The following is a 24,181-nucleotide window of genomic DNA, read 5'->3' as shown; positions in this document are numbered from 1 at the left end:
CTGGAGGAACACTTCAACTTCCCCCCCAGGTCCACAAGAAAACTTTTAAATTATGAAACATTTTTATTCATCTGGGCCCCTTACTTGTCCTGGACTCATGTTGCAGCAGAGTCCCTAGGTGGGGTTGTCACTGTGCATCTCACATGGCCCAGAGTCAAAACAGCATTGGGGCTCAAATTATATCGTTGGACCCCAATTTTTGAATGTTCACGAGGGCTTTGCCTGCCAAGGAGTGAGGACTTCCTTTGTTTGCTAAAGCATACCTGTTAAAACTTTGACTTGAGTGCAATTCTCAAAGTGAGTATCCACACTGCCCAATTTTAACCCTTAACCACCGTGATCTTGTTGGGTGTGGGAGAACAGGGTTTAAAATTGGCCCTTTAATTGATGTTTAGGATATGGCTTCTTTGCTTCTCTAAGAGCACCAAGTAGCTTTTTGACAAACATTAGTATACTGAATAGTGGATTGGCCTTTTCTGAGTAGCATTCTGCTTAATATAAATATAATACAAGCTGTCATTTGGTCACCTTTACTTTAATGGGAGATTTTTTACCAATAGTATTGCTGCAAAAAGAGACATGTCTAAGCTTTTTGTCTTGCATTCTTCAGGATACTTCACAAGAATATCAGTATAGGGGCAAAACAACAATTTACACTGCATGTGAAGACCAATTTGAAACTTAGGTGAAAGATTATTGACCTGAAATGTAAACTAGGGGCAGAATTTTACATCCCTTGGGTGGGCGCGTGCCCGACTCGATCGAGTGTAAAATCGTGCAAGGTGACGTCGGGCAAGCGTCCCAATGTCATCGTGCACTCGCGTGATGTTTCACTCAGTGGGCGTGCGCAAAAGTCAGAAGCGCACCTGCCGAAAATTAAGTGGGCAATTAAGCCCATTAATGGAACAATTGTCTCTGATTTTTCATGACCCGTCCAACCTTACAGTTGGCAGATGGGCGAATCGGCCAGGCGGCCTTTGTTTTTCGGCAAACTTCATCCAAGGGCAGGATGAAATCTCTGTTATGAAATAAAATGAAAGGAAATATCTTGGGATGGGTGGGGGCAGCATTTTTATGAGGTATGCTTTCAGGTGCAAGATTGCGATGCATGAACGTTTTTTTTCAAGCTTTTTCCACCTTTATTTTGTTATTTGAAGGCCTGCAGTTCCCTGAGACAGCTGTCTGCCTTCAGGGAGCTCTCTTGCAGAGCTCACCCGTGCCCGTGGCGATGTCATCACCCGCCCTCTTCCTGCCCCCCACCTCGGCAGCACCGAGCCTCTCAGCACACGTTTCAATTTCTGTTAATTAGCCAGCAGCATGAAATCGCGGCCAGGGGCTGATCACGGTTGGTGGTCCTTTTCCCGGCCGCTCCCGGGCCTGCTGGTCATGTGTGCCCGCCAAGGGTAAAATTGAGGCCTCTGTTTCTCTCCCCACGGTTGTTGTCTGACTTTCCAAGTGCTTTCCAGCATTTTCTGTTTTTATTTTTAACTATATGTTCAGCCCTTGTTTGGATTTATTTATTATTATTCATTCACGGGACGTGGGCTTTGCTGGCTGGGCCAGCATTTATTGCCCATCCCTAGTTGCCCTTGAGAAGGTGGTGGTGAGCTGCCTTCTTGAACCGCTGCGGTCCATGTGGTATAGGTGCACCCACAGTGCTGTTAGGACACCACTGTGCTGTTAGGGTTTATGATTGCGAACTTCCCAATCTTGTAAACGCTGTTGATTTATCCCAAACTAACGGTGTCCTTTCAACTTTTTAACAAGGTGCAAGTTCTTCAGCCTAACTGAAACTCCTGAAGACTACACCATTATCGTGGATGAAGAAGGCTTTAAGGGTGAGAACCTTCTTCACAGTTGTGTTGTTTGCATTCTTCAATAAGGGGGGTTGTTGAAGTATTAATTGATAAGTGAACCTTGTAAAATATTGATATCTGCCTGTAATGGCTTTTCAATGTCAGTTTCCAAGACAGAATTAATACAGATTTAAATATGTACAGAAAGTTCACCTGTTTACAGTAACCACCTAATAACTGGTTGTGGGTGGGACGGGGTGGGGGTCTAGAACCAGAGGACACACTCTCAGAATAGAAGTAGGCCATTTTGGACTGAGATGAGGAGGAATTTCTTCACTGAAATGGTGATGAGTCTTTGGAAGTCTCTACCCCAAAGGGCGATGGAGGCTCAGTCATTGAGTATATTCAAGACATGGAGCAACAGATTTCTAGATATTAAAGATATCAAGGGATAGTGCAGGAAAATGACGTTGTGGCCAGATGGCCTCCTCTTGCTCCAATTACCTGTGTTCCTATGTTCCTAACTACCCACCATTCTTTAACGAACTTCATTCTAGCCAGTACCAGAATGCTTTCTCACCACCATGAGTGATGGTATAGACAGGTTTCTCTGAATTAAGAATCACCTGTAATCTGTCCAACAACTCAACATTTCATACAGATTTCAAATACCCAGTACTGGGTTGTAATCTTCACATTACCAACCTTTCCTTGTCCATTTTCATATTTCTCCTGTTGTGCCCCCACTAACCTTTAAAAATGAACCTGGATCTAATTTGAAATCAGGGTAGGTGACTTCACAAGACTTTTGAAGTAAGCTGAGCATTACTGAATTACTTGATCCTATAGGGGCATACTTTCCAAAAGTGAGCTGCATTGTTGTGCGGGGCCTTGTCAAGTGCTGGATAGGATTACAATGACCCAGATTTCACTGTGGCAGGGCTGACGGTAAGACTTGATCATGCACTTCTGGATATTAAATTTTGTGTGTCGCAAGTTGCTGGAAGTACGAGCTGGTAACGTTGCAACGAGAGGAACAGCATCTGGGACCTGAGCAACTGTGTATCTCCTTAACCATTCAGATTAACCAACCAGCAGAATGCCTGAGCATGAAGTGCAAACTGAATTTCAATTCAGACAGATCCAACCATTCTCAAGTGAGCTAGTTCCAAAAACTGCCATCAACAGATCACCAAATGATTTTTACAGGACAAGTCAGGCCCAACTCAAAAATCCAGTTTAGTTAAAGAATTACATATTTAGCTAGAGGTCAAGAACCGTCTAGAATAAAGGTTATCACCACTTTAAATACAAATAAACTGCTGAATATTCAAGCACACCTGCAAAGAATTTAGGAAGAATACACTAAGCGTGATGCATCAAAAGTTTGTGTGCTCAAACAACATTTCAGATATCCCATGCAATATTGGGAGTGGAGGGATTGATGGCATATTGCTTGCAGAAATGAACATGAATAAACTTTTTGTCATTGCCAACACTGCTGAGAAGCCTGCTGGAGATGGAAAAAGAGTAATTTTGCCTGTAATTTATGGGTTTCCTCTCCTGTGTTGTGTTTCTTAGCTTAAGGCAGAGCAAGAGATGTGGGGGGAGGGGGAGGGGGGGGTGGGGGGGGGGGGGGGGTTGGTGGGCAGTGGGGGAGGTTGTTTTAAGAAATGTACTGCTCTCAAAATGGCTACTATTTGGAAATGGGCTTTGGTTCTTTTGGCTCTTTTTACATGAAGTCAAGCCAATATATTTGATTACTAACAGATGTATATGTCTGGAAAAGCAATCTCTAGGCTACTAATCAACAATGTAATCCAGTCAGGATTGACCTTTGTGTGTCTCAGTGGCTCTTAAATTGGCGTCCGTAGAAACTCACTGGGGGCCTGCGAAATAATACGAAAGTGCTTATTGACCAAGGCTGGCCTTACAGGTGGGTGACATGGGTGAATGCCCAGGGTGCTATGACCAGGGCTCAGCTCTCATTTTGCCACTACATAGTTCCTCTGGATCTCTTGCCACCTGTAAAGGAGGCTGATCTTCTTGGTTAAAAGCCCTGAGCAGAGTGATATGGTGAATGTTAATGGAGTCTGCAGCCTTTTGCATTGGTGCACTGTCACCTCAAGATGCACAAAATTGTCAAACTCTGCAGGGACTCTGCTTTACCAGGTTAAATCAAATTCTATTTTTAATTACATGCAATTCCTGGCATTTGTGGGGGAATCACATTCTGTAACTTCATCAACTATTCCCTTAAAAGCAAGAAACATTAGTTTTTATATAGAATGATTTAGGAGTGTCATTGTCAAACATCACACCAGGGATTAACATACTCTGCAGTGAGAAGCCAACACACCCATCTCACTGATATCTGTAAGTAACTACTTGTTTTCTTAAAAGCATCATTAAAACACTCTCCATGTGCAACATCTTGATATTATGAGTATTATGTAGTATTATAATTTAGATGTGGGGTATTCTGTGATTACTAATTAATTTGAAAACACATCCCTCAACCATAAAAGTTTGAGAACCATAAGTGTATCTCTTGTTGAGCAGGACTTCAATTTCTCATGTTGCTTTCTCAAAGGTGTAGCTATATTTCAGAATTTATGGCTATAAGATGTTAAATCCTTCTGAAGTCTGATGGCAAAGTAGGAAACCCGCTGCCAATCTTTTACTTAATACCAACATCATTTCCAGAATGCAACCTTATATATGTGTGCCCTCTCCCTCAGTGTTGCAGCAGTTTTTATATATGCTAAAGGTGCTTAATCAATCAATCATACGAACATACAAAATAGGAGCAGCAGTAGGCTATTCGGCCCCTCGAGCCTGCTCCACCATTCAATAAGATCATGGCTGATCTATTTTTATTTCGAATTCCACATTCCTATCTATCCCCAATAACCTTTGATTCTCTTGCCTAATAAGTATCTATCCACCTCCGCCTTAAAAATATTCAATGACCCGCCTCCACCACTTCTGAGGCAGAGGAGTTCCAAAGTCACACAGCACTCAAAAAATTTCTCCTCATCTCTCTCCTAAAAAGGTGACCCCTAATTTTAAAAACAGTGCCCCCCTAGTTCTGGACTCACTCACAAAGAGGAAACATCCTTTCCACATCCACCTTGTCAATACCATTCAGAATCTTATATACTTCAATCAAGTCACCCCTTACTCTTCTAAACTGCAATGGAAACAAGCCCAGTCTGTTTAACCTTTCCTCATACGACAACCTGTTTATTGCAGGTATCAATCTAGTTAACCTCCTCTGAACCACTTCCAACATATTTACATCCTTCTTTAAATAAGGGGACCAAAACTGCCCACAGTATTTGAGATGCGGTCTCACCAATGCCCTGTATAAATGAAGCATAACATCCTTACTTTTATGTTCCATTCCTCTTATAGTAAATGATAGCATTCCATTATCCTTCTTAATTACTTGCTGTACCTGCAAACTAATGTTTTGTGACTCATGCACTGGAAAACCTGGAGTCGTCTGCTCCTCGGAAATCTGTAGTCATTTTCCATACTTTGTTATTCTTCTACCAAAGTGAACAACTTCACATTTTCCTCCACATTTACATTATACTCCATCTGCCAGATTTTTGCCTGCTCATTCTACTTATCTGTCTGCAAACTCCTTTTGCCCACTTCACGACATACTTTTCAACCTATATTTGTGTCATCTGCAAATTTAGCTACCATGCCTTCACTCTTCTCATGAGTCATTGATGTAACTTGTAAAATGTTGAGGCCCCAGCACAGACCCCTGCAGGATTCCAATCATCATATCCTGTCAATCAGACAGGAAACTCATTTATGCATGCTTTCTATTTTCTGCCAGCCAGCCAATCTTCTATCCATGCTGGTATGTTACCCACTACACCATGCGCTTTCATTTTCCACAATAACCTTTGATGTGGCACCTTATCAAATGCCTTCTGGAAACCCAAGTACAGTATGTCTGCAGGCTCTCCTTTATCCAATGCGCATATTACTCCTTCAAAGAACTCCAATAAATTGGCTAAACATGATTTCCCTTTCAGAAAACCATGCTGACTCTTCCCGATTACCTTGAGTTTCTCTAAGTGCCCGGTTATAACTGCCTTATTGATCGACTCTTAACACGTTCCCCACAACAGGCATCAAGCTAATTGGCCAATGGTTTTCTGCCTCCCTCCCTTCTTGAATAGACGGGTTATATTTTCTACTTTCCAGTCTGATGGAACCTTTCCAGAATCTAGCGAATTTTGGAAAATTAACACCAATGCATCTACTACCTCATTAGCCACCACTTTTAAGACCCTAGGATGAAGTCCATCTGGACCTGGAGATTTGTCAGCCCGCAGCTCCATCAGTTTTCTCACTACCGCTTTCCTAATGATTGTAATTTCACCAAATTCCCCGTTCCCTTCCACCTCTTGATTAACAACTATTACTGGAATGTTTCACCTTCACTTGTGTATTTTTAACCTTGATAATACAATTAACATATCACTATCATAAGAATAGGACACTTTTAATATACTAGTTAATTTGAGTTAATTGCAGCAAGAGGCAAATTCATGAGAAAAGCTTTTGTGTAAATTTTAGAAAATAATTTTGCTACCTTTATTCTCTGGAAGGTATTTGCTGCTTTTTCTAAAAGTTCTTTTTAACCTTTCCTCAACCAGTTCAAACGTTTTTCTTTAAAACTGATTTGAACATTTCGCTGCTGCGGTTTAAAATGATTTGTAAATAAACCTGTTTGGTAGTTTCCCCTGGGATAATTGAAATTCATTATGTTCAGAAATGGCTTGGGCATGTAGTGAAAGTTTAGAAGAAATGAATGGACCTACTGTTTGTTTAGGACATGCTATCCCAGATTACATAGAACATAAAGTCTCACTTCAGTCCATTGGAAGTGCAGGGCAGCCATTTGGGAGCTGACTTAGTATTGGGCTTGAGGAAAAGTGTCCAGGGGATCCTGCATTGTCCATGTAGTCATCTAAAAGATAATGAAGAATAGTGACACCAGTAGGAGAAAGTGAGTGACCGTGAGAGTTAAGAGGAGTTCAGAGGAACCTTTATAAAGGAACCTATTGAATCTGGAATTAGATAAGCAATTCTTGTGACCTATTCTAAGGACAAGAATGGAGGCATAGAGCAGGATAACCAACAGCAGAACCATGGCCTATTAAGGCAAAAGATTACCAACAGGGAAAAGACACTGGGGAGAAATTTGCTAAGTCTTATTTTCATGTATAAGTCGTCTTTGCAGTTAGAGGGAGTACTGGGAGCTAGAGCCCCAAGGCATGTCCTGGGCCTCAGCTAAATAATTCCCGCGAACTGCAGAATCCAATCGGGCCTCCGGAGGCAAATTGCCACTTTGCTGCTGATTAATTTGGGCTGGCTGCATGGCCCTCAGCTAGGTCTTGAGAGGGAAGAGAGGCGAATGGGAGACCCACTCTACTCTTCCCAAGCCATGTTAAAGGACACAATTGTCGTCACTCTCACTGCTCACTTCGGCCCTGACTCTCAAACCCCCACACCCAACCCTGAAATTCCCACCACCCCCATGACTCCATGCCCCTCTCCCAATCTCTGATGCTGGCCTCAGGGTTAAGGAATTACTAACTGTACCACAAGGCCATGGGCTCCCTAGTTGAATGCCTGCCTGTATGTCAACTGGAAAGGATTCCGTTCTTTCAACATGTGGTTCAATTATGACCAGTGCACCATTATGCCAATGAATATACTTGGTTTCCTGGGAGCTGCCTCAATACCCTCTTTCAAAGATAGTCCTCCTTGCCAGCACTCTTTGACACAGGAAGACAAGTCTCCGGATGATTCCTTAGAGATCAAGACCATTGTCTGCAGTGATGGCAGGTGACAGCCGTGCACTTTCCAAGACACGAACTAGCTATCAATGTAGCACACTTCATTCATTCAACAGAGTGATCACTGAGCACAACACTGGCAGCTTGAAGGGGTGCACCAGGTACTTGTATTGATCTGACCATGTTCCAATACCAAGCAGCTAGTGTCATGGGGTGCCGTAAGCTTGTAGGATAACTTAGTCTTACAAATAGAGGTGTAAGATGAAAGCTCCCTTCATGGGCAGCAAGGAAATCAAGAAGTAGAACAGCATCAGCAAGAGAAAGATGACAATCCATTGTTGTCTGCAAGATACATTCATGTCACACCACTAGAGGACATGACTACTACACGTCAACACTCTTATCAATCATCTTATCCACAACTCCCTTCCCACCACAAATATGTCATCAGACAGACCTGTCTCTATGTACATCAATGCACAGAGCTCCCATTCATGTCACCTGATGAGAACAATTTCCAAATCATGCCAAGAATAATATTTGCTTACACAACCATAGTTCTGCAGAGAGCCAATTTACAATCACAATTTCCCAAAAAATATTAACTGTTTTGAGATATAAACAAATAACTCTGTACAATAATTTAGTGAAACATAAACCACAGAATGAAATCAGACAGTACAGCTCACAAGCCACAAGCTTAGTTTCACTCTATGGTTATTTTATCAGTAAAGCACCATTTATAATTCATCATTTATTTTACTAGATTTATTATTGACAGTAACCCCTACCCTCATGAAAGATGACACTGCTGATAGTAAACATAAATGACTGTTGCAGCCAACATAAACACCTTCAATAATGTTATAAATTGTTCTCTTCATGTAAGCAGCTTGTGTCAACTTTTGACTCTGGTTGAAATGTTGAGAGATGAGATGTTGTGAGAGGTCCATCAGTTGCTCAGATATTTTATGTTTCCCCGTGGTCCATATCCCTAGGTGTTGGGAATCACCAGTGCTGTCCTGTGTCCCACAGATCTGCTGCAACTCTGAAATGCCATTTAAAATTGTAGTACTGCTCCTCATCTCGATAGAATGGTTCAGAAAGCCCTATTGCCTTTGATTGAGGGGTCCATAACCAGGGGGCCATAGATTTAGGGTAAGAGATAGGAGGTTTAGAGAGGATTCGTGGGGAAATTTTTTCACCCAGGGAGTGTGACGATCTGAAACTCTGTCTGAAAAGGTGGTAGAGGCAGAAAGCCTAGTAACGTTTAAAAAGTACTTGGACATGCAGTTGAAGTGCCGTAATCTATAAGGTTACGGACTAAGATGGAAATCAGATGGGATTCGGCTGGATGGGTACTTGTTGGTCAGTGCAGACACAATGGGCCAAGTGGCCTCCATCTGCTGTAAATTTCTATGATTCTAACCCAACTATTTAGCTTTCAGTTCTTTCCAGAGAGCCTCTGCTTCACCCCTCTCGATTCTTTTCATTGTTGTTTCCTCTTTATCAATGTACAGATAGGATTGTGCTTGCTAAATGCATCGTATGTATAATTGTGCAAACGGGCAAGGGAGAAATAGTAACTTCTTTTCTTGTAGAGTAACACATCTTTGCACTTGGACTCGCCTGTATTAAGGGATGAACAGACTATGGTGTCCTTGGTGATTGAGTAACCACATCTTTTTATTCATGAGCTGCAAAAGTAGCAGATCATAAGGGAAGGGTTCATGACCCTGCCATGTCCTTACTCTGCCTCGACACTGAATTAATGCATTTCACTAGCAGTAGCCTTGAAATACAATATTATTCCACCATCATCAGAGTCAATTCTGTGATTTATTTCCAAGAAACACTTCACCTGACCTTATCCCTGCATGCCCCTTACAGTCAGTTATTGCTTTTCATTACCAACACACAAACAAATAGACAGATGGGAAAAAGAAATCATGGAAAGATTCATACTTGGCTCCGTTACAAATGAGAATCTGTGATGCAGTTGGTGAGGTGAACACACTGCTGTTTTGGAATGAAAACTCTAGCTGTAATCCAATCCTGAGAAACAGTGAAAGTTGGAGGTGTGTGTGGTAAGGAGACAAGGAAGAGGTTGGATAGGGCCTTGGCACTGATCAAAACTATAGGAACATAGGAGACAATGGGAGGTGGCAAGGCCGAGGCAGTACTAGAGTTTATATGGAAGGAGAATGTTAGGGAGGACATTGAATTTTGAGGATAGGGGCAAGAGGAGCTATGGTGTAGATTGAACTCACTAAAGATGAGGAGTAACTCAGTACAGAGCCTGAGAGAGGAAAAGTGGGAGGATGTAGGAGTAAAACTTAGGTCAGGACTTGAGGATGAAGAAGAGCAGACAATGAGGATTTTAAAGACAAGATGTGTGAAGAAATAGGAGTGTCCAAGTTGTGAATTGGGATAACGGCCAGTCAACCATCATGATAGGCTGGGCAGGAAAGTTAGTCGGGAGACTTCAATAAGGGACAAGGTGTCTTCAACCTTGAGCTAAGTTTAAATCAAAGCCAAAATATCAGCACACTCTTCCGTATTTGCATAATGAATGGCACGGGCCCTGTTCACAAGTAAATAAATTTTTGGAGTGAAATGCAGAGTGGGATGATGATTAAACCATTGGCAGAGCTCAGGGTGGGTGAGTGGGATTAGCTGGCATGCTAATTGGGAGGGGAGGATGGTGCCACTGAACTCCTGCTGGTAAGGCAGCAGTGACAGACACCCCAGTGGGTCCTTTGGAGAACGTCAGTGGAAAGGAGAAAGACCTTGGCCAGGATTTTCCGGTCCTGACCGCAGTGGAAATTGGCGCAGGCTAGACTGGAAAATTGGAGAGCAGCCAAAAGCCCATTGACTTTGGGGGAGAATTTCCAGTCCCGCCACTGCTGCTTGGTGTCTATTTATTTTGTATTCATTCTCTTGAAGTGGACATCATTGGCAAAGCTGGCATTTGTTGTCCATCCTTAATTGCCCTGAGAAGACGATGGTGGACCATCTTCGTAAGAGAGGTTTAATACAACTAAGTGGCTTACTTGGCCACTTTAGAGGGCACTTGAGTCTTAACCACATTGGAGTGAAACTGAAGTTACATTTGGGTTAGACTCAGTAAGGATGGCAGGTCTGTTATCTCAAAGGACATAAGTCAATCCGTTGGGTTTTCACAATGATCTCACAGCCTCATTGTCCACTTCACTGATGTCAGCTTTTTATTTCCAGATTTTAAAAAATCTAAATTCAGGTTCTTAAACTGCCATAGTATATGGTGCTATATAGTATATAATATGTACTATAATGCAATCTCAGGGCATCCCCCAAAGTACATACAGCCAATGAAGTACTTCTGAAGTGTAGTATCCATAGTGCAAAGTAACAACCAGTTTGTACACATTAAGGTCCTATAAACAGCAATGAGATAAATGACAAGTTAATCTGTTTCATTGATATTGGTTGAAGGATAAATATTGGCCAAGACAACAGAGGCACAGAGGGTAATTGGGGCTTGTTCAGAGGGGCTTCAATCGCAGACAGCCACAGGAGAAAAGGAAGGCATTGCCTTATGGTGGATAGATATAGGAAGGGCCAAGTAGTTGAGTGTAAAGAAAGGTGTCATGATTGAGTGGTTGGAAAGGAGCCAAAGGATATAGAAGCAGTTGGGATTTGGGTCTGGAGTTCACTAGTCAAGTTCTGGCAAATTACAGTTAACCTTGTTTTGAAATGCAATGCACATCTTGAGCCAGGAAGCTGTTGTTTTTATTTCAAATCAGCAACCTCAGTGTCTCCTTGCCAGGAGTAACAGAGGATAGATTGCAGAGTGGACTCAATCCAGGGGATTGAGGATGAAAATAGTTTTTGAAAATAATTGAACTTTCTCGTGAAGAGAATTGGAGAATATTTGGTTCTAATAGTGATCTGAAAGGGTTAAAGAGAAATGTTGCATTTGAAGCAATGCATTGGGTCAGATTTATTTTTGATCCCATGGATTTTGTTCAGAATACAAGCAGCTATTGAAACAGAGCGCTGCAGTCCACAGCGTGCAGAAGGTAAGTTGAGATGATAGTCAGTCCCTGCTGTAGTTGGCAAGAAGTGTGGCGGCTGGTCCAGGTGCCAGAGGTGGTTTTACGTGCTGGAAAAAATACACTGGGAATACTTTAAGCCTCTCAAGGATTGAAGAAATGTTTTAGCCTCACCAGAACCTGTTTTCTGTCGCTGTTCATAAAACGTTAGGCAACATGTTCAAAACAGCACTTTAAAAGTAAACCTTTGTCACCCCACAAAGTTACTTTTGGTAAACATTAATTAAACATTGGTTATGAATCAGAATGGGCATGGAGAATTTGAAAAACTTTCAGAAAGTTTGCTAAATTTGTCTTTCTTGGTTGCTGTATTATTTTTGACCCAGTCACAATGAAGATAGAAGAATTTTAGTAAAACTTCTACAAGAAATGGTATAGTTAAAAAAAAAGCCTAATCATACAGGCCATTAGTGAAATGGGGGAAAGGCACAAAATTTACAAGTACTGCACAATGGCTTCTAGATTTCAACTAGATAATGAGGGGGGAAAAAAAAAACTTGCATTTCTATAGCACCTGTCATGACTCATGATTTCCCAAAGTGCTTTACAACCAATCAAGTACTTATGGGGCAGAATTTTTCTGTTGACTAGCAGCGGGTGGGGCCCGCTCGCCGACGCATAAAATGACACGGGATGTCGTCGGGCGGAATCCCTGATGTCATCCCGCCCCACTTAAATTTTCAGGAAGGCGGGGGCACAGCAAAATCAGCTACGGGCTCGCCTACCTGTCAATGGCCAATTGAGGCCATTGACAGGATCATTTAAATAATTAAAGGACCTGCCCGTCCAACCTTAAGGTTGGTGGGTCAGCCAGGAGCCCCGGCGGCAAATAGAGAAAACATGAAACCTCATCCAGCAGCGGGATGAGGTTTCATGCAGGGTTTTAAACATTTTAATAAAGTTATTATGTAAATTATGAACATGTCCCATCTCATGTGACATTGTCACATGAGGGGGACATGTTAGGGATTTTTTTTTTCTATTTTTAATATTTTTCAAAGTAGAAACGATCTCCCTGAGGCTGCACTTACCCTCAGGGAGATGTGCGCTCTTTCATGCGCACTCACTTTTAGGGAATCCCCCTGCCTGCACAGGAAGCGTGCTTCCCGCCAGATGTCACGCTGGGCGGGCCTTAATTGGCCTTCCCACGTAAAATGGTGGTGCAGTCCGCTTCTCCTGCAGGGATCGGCTCCCCACCCACCAGAGATTGTGTCGGGCCCGCCCATCCAACAGGCAAAAAATTCTGCCCATGAAGTGTAGTCACTGTTGTAATGTAGGAAAAATGGCAGCCAATTTGTGCACAGCAAGGTCCCACAAGTAGCAGTGTGTTAATGACCAGATAATCTGTTTATATGATGCTGATTGAGGAATAAATATTGGACAGGACACCAGGAATAGCTCAAGCATTAGGCACTTTTCAAGAAGAGAGGATAAGAATTGCAAAACACCCAACCTGCAGTGTTCAAGTGTACCTCCCCAACAGCTACTTTAGGAACAGTGAGGGCCGTGTTGACCTCAGTTTTGGCAAGGTTCATGCTACATAAAAACATAAAATAATGGTATCTATCTTGCTATGCCACTCTGCTCTGCAGCATCATGACCTATGTGAGAACCTAGATAGCTAATAGCAAAATTTAAAGGTGAAGACTTAAAACTTCAGTACAGAAAACATGACATATGGAGATATTGAAAATTACAATGCTTTAAATTCTGCTTTTTGCCCTGTTTATCTACCCATTTTGATGAATGTTATTGATTTCAATTAACATGATTCTAGTGTAAAGAGGTTTTAATACAAGGATTTGAAATCTATTGGTCAATAGACTAAATACAGACACACAATGACTTTTGCCAGATTATTAGCCAGTAAAAACATTTATCTAATCACTGAAACCAAGTACTATTTTCATGAGTGATGAGTTGGCAAATGGCCAAAATGAGGCCTGTTCTATATCACAGAAGACCCAATGGGAATATAGAATGGGCCTATAAAATACTTTGCTAAATAATGAAGCAAACCGTACCATATTTTAAGGTTGTTTTTCCACTTCCAGTTAAAAAGCTCCTTGTATGAGGAGAGTGGCCTTTGTGTGGCTGTGGGGTAGTATTTCACGTGATGCTGATGGGCTCTCCTGTGTCACACGGAGACCCTGTTACTATAAAAGGAATGAAAAAAATTCAAAAGATGAAATGAAGAATATTGTAGTTAATAAAAGGATATTTTCTACTCCTCCTGAAAATGCTGACTTTTGCCAAGCATAATTTCATTGGTGGGGACAAACCCTCAACTACCTCATTCAGCCGGCTATATTTTATGCAGGAGTAACACCTAAATGCTCCCCAGGAACTGACGGTTGAGGGAAGGCAGATTTGTAATTTTGTGGATCTGTGACATTGTTGGTTTCCTAAATGTCAGGTTGTCTGCATGTGAGAGCCCAGCATACGGAAGGAGAATTGGTTTCAATTTTGTAACGTAACAGCCTCTCTGCAGTCGTCGGTGTTTTAGTTGATAAGGTTGCTGCCCAGCGTGACACTGAGCTACACAGGGTCAGGCCTGCTTCTGGTCTTTGGCATGCTACCTGATGCAAGATGGTGGGACCCCAAATTTATGCTAAATGCTGCTCTGGACCAGGGGAAGGCGGATCTACTGGAATCCCTGTACGTGGTCCCATCTTATAACTCTTGCTGGGAAGAGTGGATGTCAGTTCTCCACATTTAGCTACAATGTTCTTCCTGCTCAAATAGCCCAACCTTGGTGCTACTCCTGCATACAAAATATAGCCGGTTGAATGAGGTAGTTGAGGACTTATCCTCACTAATGAAATTATACTTGTCAAAAGTCAGCATTTTCAGGAGTTTAAAATATTCTGTTATTAACTACAATATCCATCCTTTCATCTTTACATTAAAAAAAATGAAAAAATTCAAAGGATCCAAACTGCTTGCCAGACGCATAGCCCTTCTTGCTTATGCTGACCGCTGAGTTTTGCACCACAATATTGGCAATGCCAGTGGCAAAAGACAGCTGAACAAATAGAACCTCTGCAGTTACTCTATTTGTCAAACACAGTAAAAGTTTGAGAATTACACATGTACTATCAAACAGTATTATACATCCCTATAATCTCTTATGTTATCGTTCTACCTTTAATTCTGAAATATAGGGCCCAGAACTTCTGTTCCCCGGGGGTGGGGTTGTTGGGTTGGGGCGGGGTGCGGTTAGTCATACCAGGGTGGTACCCCAGGAGGTACACTGGAGCCCCCCCCCCCCCCAAAAAGCTCCCACATAAGGACCGCTTGGGAATTGCACAGAAGTTTAAACTTTCAATGGGCAATGCCCTGCACTGGGAACCATCTGATATTCCAGTTTAAATTGAAGACTTTAGATGGTTCCAACTCTTAGCAGATTAGTTAGAAGGGTTAAAACCACTTCTAACTCCTGGGTAACTATGCTAGTGATGACCCCCTGACTGGATCCCTTGACTACACCTCCACTGGACACCCCCAACTAACACCTCCCACAACCTCCCCTGATTACCCCCTGTACCTGCCGAATACCCTCCCAACACTGACTACCTCCTAACTATCCCACCCACCTCACTCCCTTGACTACTGTCCGGATCCCCTGGCTTGCCCTCCTCTCTTTTCTTCGCCCCCGCCCCCCCCCCCCCCACCCGACTATCCTCCCACTCCACTGACTAACCCTCCCCCCTCCACACCCCCTACCAATTACCCCTTGACCAGGCCCAAGTCGGAAGGTCAGGCGAGCAATGTACAGATCCTAACTAAACTAAATAAATAGGAGTGAAGTTGCAACCCAACTGTGTGATTGTCACTCTATGGAGGTTCTGACTGCAGTTAGACCTTGTTAAACCATGGAACTATTTTTGGTTTCCAGCCAGTGCTTTTCTGGAAATAGCTCTAGATATCTTGTTCATGTTTCTAGAACAATCTGAAACAAAGATTTACAAAATGGAGTTCAACAGTAGCTGAAAGACCACTCACGTCGCCAGAGGAACCAGAATGAGACACTCATGGCCTGTGCTATTTCAGTGGGTTTAATAAAACAATATCACGTGTACGTCAACAGTGAATGATGCTTATTAAATGGAACAAAGTTCTGATCTCATAAAATGCACATCTATCACAAGAGTTGACTGTTTTGATTTGAAAAAGACATTTGCCACAGGATGTAAACAATGCTGGCAAAGTGGCATTCATGATGCATTCCTAGTTGTTCTGAGAGATTGTGATGAATCTTCTTTTCAACTCTTTTGCAGTCCTTTTAGTGATTGTGCTCACATTGGTGTCAGGTAGAAAGGTTCAGGGTGTTCTACCCAGCGATGTTGAAGGAGCACAAATATCTGTCTAAAGGAAACCTGGAGGTGATGGTATTGCCATGATATTGCCAGTTCTGTCCTGCTTAGAGGAAGTTGAGGATCCAGGGATTGTTGTAGTGAATCCTGTAGATAGTATATCTTGCAGCCGTAGTGCACAAGTGGTGGTGGAGATGGTCATTAAGTCCAATAGCGAGGTGCTTATCAATTGGACTGCATTGGCCTACGTTGATTAAGCTGCATTGTTTGGCATTACATAGGAACATAGGAGCAGAACTTGGGAGGAGTAGGCCATTCGGCACTTCACGCCTGCTCCACCATTCAATAAGATCATGGCTGTGGTCTCAGTTTCACATTACTTATAAAGAAAGTTATGAACTCCTGCTATGGTTGATGAGGTGCAGAGATGTTTAAATGAGGAAGGCCAAAGGTTCCATTCCTGACAGTAGCTGATGAACTACGGTTGACTCCAGTGCCCTGGAGGAATGTGCCCAGGGTCTTTCTCTTGATTATTAGGGATTCCTTCTCGAAAGTGTGAAGTTGTGACAATCCAGTAGAGCCAGAGTGATTTCAGCTATACTAGTGTTGAACATTGTTGACAATTGTCTATCTAGACTTATGTGTGGCAGCACCAGTAATATGGTACCTGTGTTTGCCAGTACATTCGGGATAGGAAGTGAGAATAGGCACTCTAAGGAAATGTGCATCAAATACTGTATACTAAGGGTTGAATATGAGACACATTGTGCATTGGAGTTCCAATGCACATTGTCAGATTGATGGACTTCTACTATCTCAGGCCATTGGATTGGAATGAGGTGCTCCCCTTAGACAGAGAAAAATCAGGATTGAGTCACCCCACAGCTCATCCAGTGCATCTTCCAGCAGTTGCATAAAGACTGGATATGGAAAGACCTGGGCACTTGTTGCTTGGTCATCAACTTGGTACCTACAGGGAGGAGAGAAAATATTCACGCTAATATACCTTTTCCATGCCCACCACCCTTTGCCCAGCTGTAGTGTCCCCAAAGTGCTCTATGGCTGTTTAGGCCCCAAGAGCCCCTAAATGTATTGGAGGGGTTACTCGCTGTTCTTATTTTAACTCACCCACAGCATAGACCTGCCACTCCCTCTGGCCATAAACCCTGGGCCTTACACCTGCTATCCCCTTGCCTTGCTGCCTACCCGCCTCCAGTCTGAGCGGTACCAGATGCAAGACTGAAGCCAGCTTATGCAGACACTCCTTAAATTGGACACCTTATTTGTTGCTGATGGAGAAAACAGAGGCAGGAGGGCTAGGATGAATTCCTCCCTCACCATTGTTGTTCAGAAACAAGTGTTCAGGCAAGCTCCAGTAATGCAAGGCCAGACTGAATGTAAGGGATCTCCTCCCCACTTACCTCTGCGTAGCATTTGGAGAATTAAGTGCCACTTTGGCAGTGAGGAGAGGAAGATGAGAACCATCATTTTTCAAAGCTGTTTGAGAAAGATGGATCTAAAATGCCTCAGTCATTATTAGAGTGTTATGGATACTCCAAAGATGATGATTGTATTACAGGAAGGACATGAATCTTAATGTTGAACTTTCAAGCAAACATTGCTGGAGTGGATCGGAATAGGTCACGTCGGCCCTTCTGAAGGTACAGCATATCAGCTGCTAATACTAAAAAGGTCAATTATATAACATATCCTTTCTCTCCAATGTATTCTCCCTCGGCTGTTCCCCTGACAGCATTGACTGCTTTGCTGGTGAATGAATCAGATGATCTATGAGCAGTGATCATTGTTGGGGATGACATCTGCTAGGCTTCATGATATTTATGTGTTCTCAGGTGACTCAGCAGGTCAGTCCTGGGACCACAGATCTTTGGACAGGGAGGACAAAGAGGGTGGAGGTGCTTGAACCAGGGTTCTGCTTTCTCTATTCTGCTTTTGCCACTTCTCCAAAGCAGAGTTTATGCATTCAGTTTCTGACTGTGTTGTATGAAGGGTTGGCACATGCCATGCTTTGTGGCAAGTTCCTCCCACACACTGATGTCTATTCGTCCATTTGTCACTGAGGCCCTCAAGAGTCCTGGAAACCTTTTCTCTTTCCTCCTCGAGATTGGGTGCCATCCTTAAATTGGGAAAAGAGGATCTGCTTCAGACACTGATTATTTGACAGGCATTGCAGATGTAGCATCTACACCAGAGCTAATTTTGCATGACCATTGTTGCGACGCTGGGGGAACTGGCTTCGCTGTGGATGCTGCAGTTTGTTCCCCAGTCTTCCCACTTGACTTTGTGTCCTGTGGAGGCATCACTGGTGGAAATTCTCTAGCACCAGAGGTGCCTTTGTTAGGTGACCCAAGTCTCACTGTCACATTGAAGTGTGGACAGGATCATCCAAGTGGCCATCTTCACTTTGTAAGCTCTGATGGTAGTTGCCAGCAGGCATTTGACCATGACCACAGCCTTATTCTCCATCCAGCATCCTGCATATTTCAGGTTGGAATTGATGGCTTGCAATTTGGAGCAGGTCTCCAGGCCAATATTCTCTGATCGATTGGTGCTGTGCCCTATGACTGCCCTGGCTGAGGTTAGCCAACTCAAACCCAGCACCCTCTTGATCCATATTACCCACCAATGAAATGCTACACACCTTAAAAAATAATCTTAAATATATCTCTCTCATATACTGTTCTTTTGCTTGTTTTTCTATTTATTCTGCCCTTGTTATTTATTTTACTTTCTTCCATTGTTTTCTCCTGTTCAAAATTTTCTATCAATTAAAAATGCTTTTGGAGCCAAATAACTAACTTGGAGATAATTAATCTCAGCAATCTACAAAGTAGCTAGAGTTTCTGGATTTTGCCTATTTACAGCAGAGGCCTTAAAAACACAGGCCATCTCTCAACAATATCATGGGCAATCTGTACTATATAAAAGAATTGCAAGTAGCATTCACTTTGTCAGCTTGTTATCCACAGCATGTCCAATTGTCCTGAATGAAAACTGTTTCAAACTGGCATCTGATAAGATTAGCTTCAGTGCATGCAAAATGATGATGAATCACAAGTGAAGTTGTACTAATTGCACATTGGCAAAAGTGGGTAGATAAGCTTCTAGTAATATACTGCAGAGGAAGAAGGGTTAACCCAGTCGGGTTGGATGTACTCCTTGAATTTTCATTTCATGAGCTCCTGTCTTCAACCACATGACCCAGTCAAACTTTTTTTTGCCATCTCCCTGCATTTTTATAACCTAATAACTAACTATTGAAAAATGTGCTCTAATGAAAAAAACACTTCCTGTAACTCCTATGATTTTTTCTCCTGGGTTGTTTTTGGAGACTCCAAGACAATCCTGGAAGTTTGGCAAGCACACAAGGAAGTAGCTGATGAACCAATCTGACATACAGGGCATTTTGAGTCAGTAGATGTTCAATTCAGCCTGGATTCTGCCTGCATCGTATTGTCTGAACTATGCAGAGTTTGGTGGAAAATATGCTACATGCCCAATGCTTTCTGAAGAAAAAGGACAGGATGGTCTGCAAACTATTATTGGCTGAGCTGTGTTTTTGCAGGAAACCACTGTCATTTAAATTAATATTCAGGTAAACATCTGCACAAAAAAATGTTTTCTTTTATTAGTCTCACAAAAGGAACGCAAGTCACATCTAGCTCTGTTCCCTACATACATAACGTATTGCGATTGAGAAAATTGTGCCTCAGCCTCATTTATTTACATTATCAGCAAAAGGGATACTCAGTGAATTCCTGCCCTCATATACTCTACTACTATCCAGATTACAATGCCTTAGTTAGCGCATGCAGCCTGTGAGATACCCAAGAAGTTAATACTCTTCAAACTGTACAAATTTGGTGGATTTTGACTCCTGGACTGCTTTGCCAGTATATTTCCTGCCGCATAGATTTGAAAACAGTGGAAAGTTTAAACAGAAACTGGAACAGCAGAATCAGCAGTGTTCCCTAGGTACTGTATTTGATGAATGATATTGCCATCTTTGCCTTTGTTTAAGAAACTATTTTTGTTCCATTGCATCTGAGCACAAACTGCATCAAAAACAAACTAGCTTTTGTACAACCTCCTTGTAAAATTCAGTTGGAAAATTGGACTACATATCTAAATTAAGCTTTCTTTTAATGGCCCTTAAAATGCACAGCTGTTGCAGGGGACTCCATACTATTATTATCAAGGTTTCTGGGGGGTACCCCTGGGAGGGATGGTGGGGAATACCAGCACACACAGCTACCATAACCACGTAATTGTTTTCTTATATTCATCCATTGGGTGTGAGCGTCACTGGCAGGACCAGCATTTATTGCCCCACCATAATGAGGCAGGAATGACGTCAGCTTAGTACCCTGCTCAGTTTAAGTTTAGACAAAAAAGCTATGCCTTTCACTAGTGGGCATATTCCTTGTACCAGCCTTCTCCGATCCATTATTAAATGAATTGATTCGATGGGAAGTTTTATGGATCCAAAACAGGCAAGTTTGTTCTTGCCTGCCAATGTAGTTGAGGATTTCTGGAGGCCATCCCATCAGATTGGAAAATAGCAAATGTAACTCCTCTATTAAAGAAAGGAGGGAGGCAGAAAGTAGGTAACTGCAGGTCTGTTACCTAACATCAGGCATAGGGAAGATTCTAGAACCTGTTAAGCAGGTTGAAGGGCACCTAGAAAATCTTAATGCAATAAGGCTGAGCCAGCATGGTTTTTGAAAGAGAAATCATACTTGGCTGATTTATTTGAGTTCTTTGAGGAAGTGACAGGTAATGTGGATAAAGAGGAAGCTGTAGATGTGATGCACTTGGATTTCTGAAAGGCATTTGATAAGGTGCCACATCAAAGGTTACTATGTAAAATAACTCATGGGCCAGAATTTTACACCCCACGGGCAGGCAGGCAAGCTCCAGACCCGAACGGATGTGAAATAGCGCGAGATGACATTGGATGAGCGTCCTGCGTCATAACGCACTTGCATTATATTCGCCGGGCGCAATTAAGTCCATTAATAATACAATCAACAGGGATTTTACGTGGCCTGTCCACATTTATGGTTGGCAGACAGGCCGTTCTTCCAAGTGGCGTTCACGTTTTTGCTCAAACCTCGATCCAGGGCAGGATGATATCTCCATGGGGAAATAAAATAAAAAGAGGTATCTGGGGACTGGTTTTTATGAGGTGTGCTTTCAAGTGCTTGATTATGCTGGACATATTTTGCAGCATTTTGGTCCTTGCAGCTCCCTGGGGTAGCTGTCTGCCTTCAGGAAGCTCTCTTGAAGTGCTCACATTGTTTATGTTGCTGCCTGCCCACTTCCTGCCCCCACCCTGGCATCGCTCAACATTTCAGCGCGTGTTTTATATACTGGCTGGCCGTTAATTGGCCAGCCAGCGTAAAATTGTGGTGGGGGGGCCGATCATGGCTGGTGGCCCATTTCCTGTCTGCTCCCAGCCCACCTATCACGCACGCCTGATGACCGAAAAATTCAGGCCATGGTGTAGGGGTAACACGTTACCATGGATAGAGGATTGGTTGCCTAGGAGGAAGCAGAGAGTAGGGGTAAAGGGGTCATTTTTGGGTTGGCGTACAGTGACCTGTGGGATGTCACAGGAATTAGTGCTTGGGTCTCAACTATTTACAGTCTCTCTAAATGACTTGGATGAAGGAACAATGTATGTTTGCTAAATTTGCTGATGATACAAAGATAGATAGGAAAGTGAATTGTGAGATGGACATAGGTTAATGAGTGGGCAAAAGATTGGCAGATGGAGCAGTTCAAGAAGGCAGCACATTACCACCCTCTCAAGGGCAATTTGGGATAGGCAAGAAATTCTGGCCTAGCTAACAACACCCGTGTTCTATGAATGAATTAAAAAAAAAGTGGGAAAATGTGAACTCGTCCACTTTTGGCAAGAAAAATTGAAAAGCAGTATATTATGTAAATGTAGAAAGATGGCAAAACTGTAGTACTGAGGGATCTGGGTATCCCTAGGGATGGTGAACAGCCAGTGGTCATGGTCCATGTCAGCACCACTGACTTAGGTAGGAAGGGGGATGTGGTCCTGCAGGCAGAATTTAGGGAGTGAGGTAGAAAATTAGCAAGCAGGATCTCAAAAGTAGCAATATCCAGATTACTCCCAGTGCCACATGCAAGTGAGTACAGAATAGGAGGATAAGGCAGATGAATGCATGGCTGGAAAGATGGTGCAGGAGGGAGGGCTTTAGATTCTTGAGACACTGGGACTGGCACTGGGGGAGATGGCACCTGTACATGCAAGGTGGGTTGCACCTGAACAGAGCCAGGACTGAGTTCCTTGTGGAGCATTTTGCTGGTGCCATTGGTGAGGGTTTAAACTAACACAGCAGGGGTAAGGGAGCCAGGAGAGAATACCAGAGAGTAGTACCAAGGTGCACAAAATACTGGGAGAGACAGAGAGCACTAGTATAGAGAATAGTAAGTTAATAGGTGGAGTCGGAGTAAGGAAGAAAGTAATGAAGTCTAAAACAGGGTTAAACTGCATCTATGTGGATGCATGGAGTATAGTAAATAAGATTGATGAGGTACAGGTGCAGATTGCCATGTGGAATGATGTTGTGGCAATAACAGAGACCTGGCTCAAGGAAGGGCAGGACTGAGTGCTAAATATTCCTGGGTACAAGGTGTTCAAAAAAGATATGAAAGGAGGAAGCGTGGCTGCATTGGTTAAGGAGAGCATTACAGTGCTGGAGAAAGGATGTTCCAGAGTGTTCAAGGACAGAATCAATTTGGCTAGAGCTAAGGAACAAAAAGGGTGTAATCACATTGCTCAATGTAGTCTATAGACCTTCAACTAGTGGGAAGGATGTGGACGAACAAATCTGCAGGGAAATTACAGAGAGGTGCAAACATTATGGAGTAGTTATAAAAGGCCCTGAAACCAGTGGTAATAGATGGGCCTGTGTTGGGTTAAGGTTGGAGACTATGATAACAGATTGAACCTGGACATATATGGAACATCAAGGGTTGGGGAAGAAAATTGGCCCTATTATTTTTGGTTAAAAGCCAGAAATGAAAACATTGGGCCTTAAAAAAAGTTCTCTTACTGTAAACATTTAATTATTAAGTAAAAGCCATTTCTTCTGATGTGTAAAGAGTTGTGTGTCTGCCTAGTCTCATGATGGTGTAGAACCATTACTTTGGTATTGACTATCTCAAAGTATCCATAAGTGAACAAAACTAATAACATAGTATCTCACAGAGCTCTTTATTCCACTCAGCCTGCATCCGCCCTTGATCATTAGAGATCAGAAGAGTGCTTACTAGAAACATTTCTTCCCTTAGGAAGGCACTTGATAATGTACTGTACAAAACACAGAAGACAAGACCTACAAAACACACAAGAGATGAGACCTACTGAGGAAGTATGCTAAGAGGCCTCATTGTTCATTTAATGGGCTGAATTTTCCCAGCCCATTGGAGGCGGCCTGGCAGGTGGGAGGACTGGCAGTGTAGCAGAGGAAGGCTTTTGGAGGGGAGCCTGACACCTTTCCACTGCCATGCCATATTTCCAGTGATGGGAAACTTGGCCAATTAGGGCCACTTTGTGCTTCCATGGGCATTTTGCACACATCAGGAGACTGCAAGGTAAACTGTGGCAGTCTCACTGCTGTTAAATGGATCCAAGCCAGATGGTAAACTATGAAACAAGACAATTCTTTTCCTTGATATTAGGGTTATTCACAGGATGCAGCCTTACAGATCTCTAACTACTATACCAGTGTCCCAGCTGACTCTTTTTATGCAATCCCAATTCTTAATTGATGCATCTTTAACAACATAATCAGCAAACCATTAGCAGATTCCTCTTTCTTTGTTTAAAGAAAAAAAACTTTGTAACATACTTAAATATACTTAACATATAAAGCAATAAAAAAGGTTCTCCATAATTCTTATTACTCATCATAACACATGTCCTAGATGTCTTCTAGGACAGCCAATAATTTCTCAGAGCAATCATTTCTCTTTGCAAAACAGGCTGCTAATTGGCAAATTGCATGGACCCATTTTACTTTAGAAATTTATTTTCTTGCAATATTACCTTTATTCAAGGAAGGCCAATCCTCGACCTTTTCTCA

At 42.6% G+C, this 24,181-nt stretch overlaps 1 protein-coding gene across 2 annotated transcripts in view; it reads left to right on the top strand.

The window, feature by feature from the left end:
- The window catches only part of castor2 (cytosolic arginine sensor for mTORC1 subunit 2), a 200,348-nt gene that overhangs the window by 93,763 nt on the left and 82,404 nt on the right, over positions 1 to 24,181 (top strand). For both annotated transcript variants that reach the window (XM_041197678.1, XM_041197679.1), the window contains exon 2: positions 1,768 to 1,838. In XM_041197678.1, the coding sequence (XP_041053612.1) occupies positions 1,768 to 1,838 (71 nt within the window). The remainder of the gene's footprint in view (positions 1 to 1,767; positions 1,839 to 24,181) is intronic.

This window comes from Carcharodon carcharias, chromosome 10 (assembly GCF_017639515.1).
Source record: "Carcharodon carcharias isolate sCarCar2 chromosome 10, sCarCar2.pri, whole genome shotgun sequence".
NCBI classification, from domain to species: domain Eukaryota; kingdom Metazoa; phylum Chordata; class Chondrichthyes; order Lamniformes; family Lamnidae; genus Carcharodon; species Carcharodon carcharias.
This window is presented reverse-complemented; position numbering and strand designations above follow the sequence as displayed.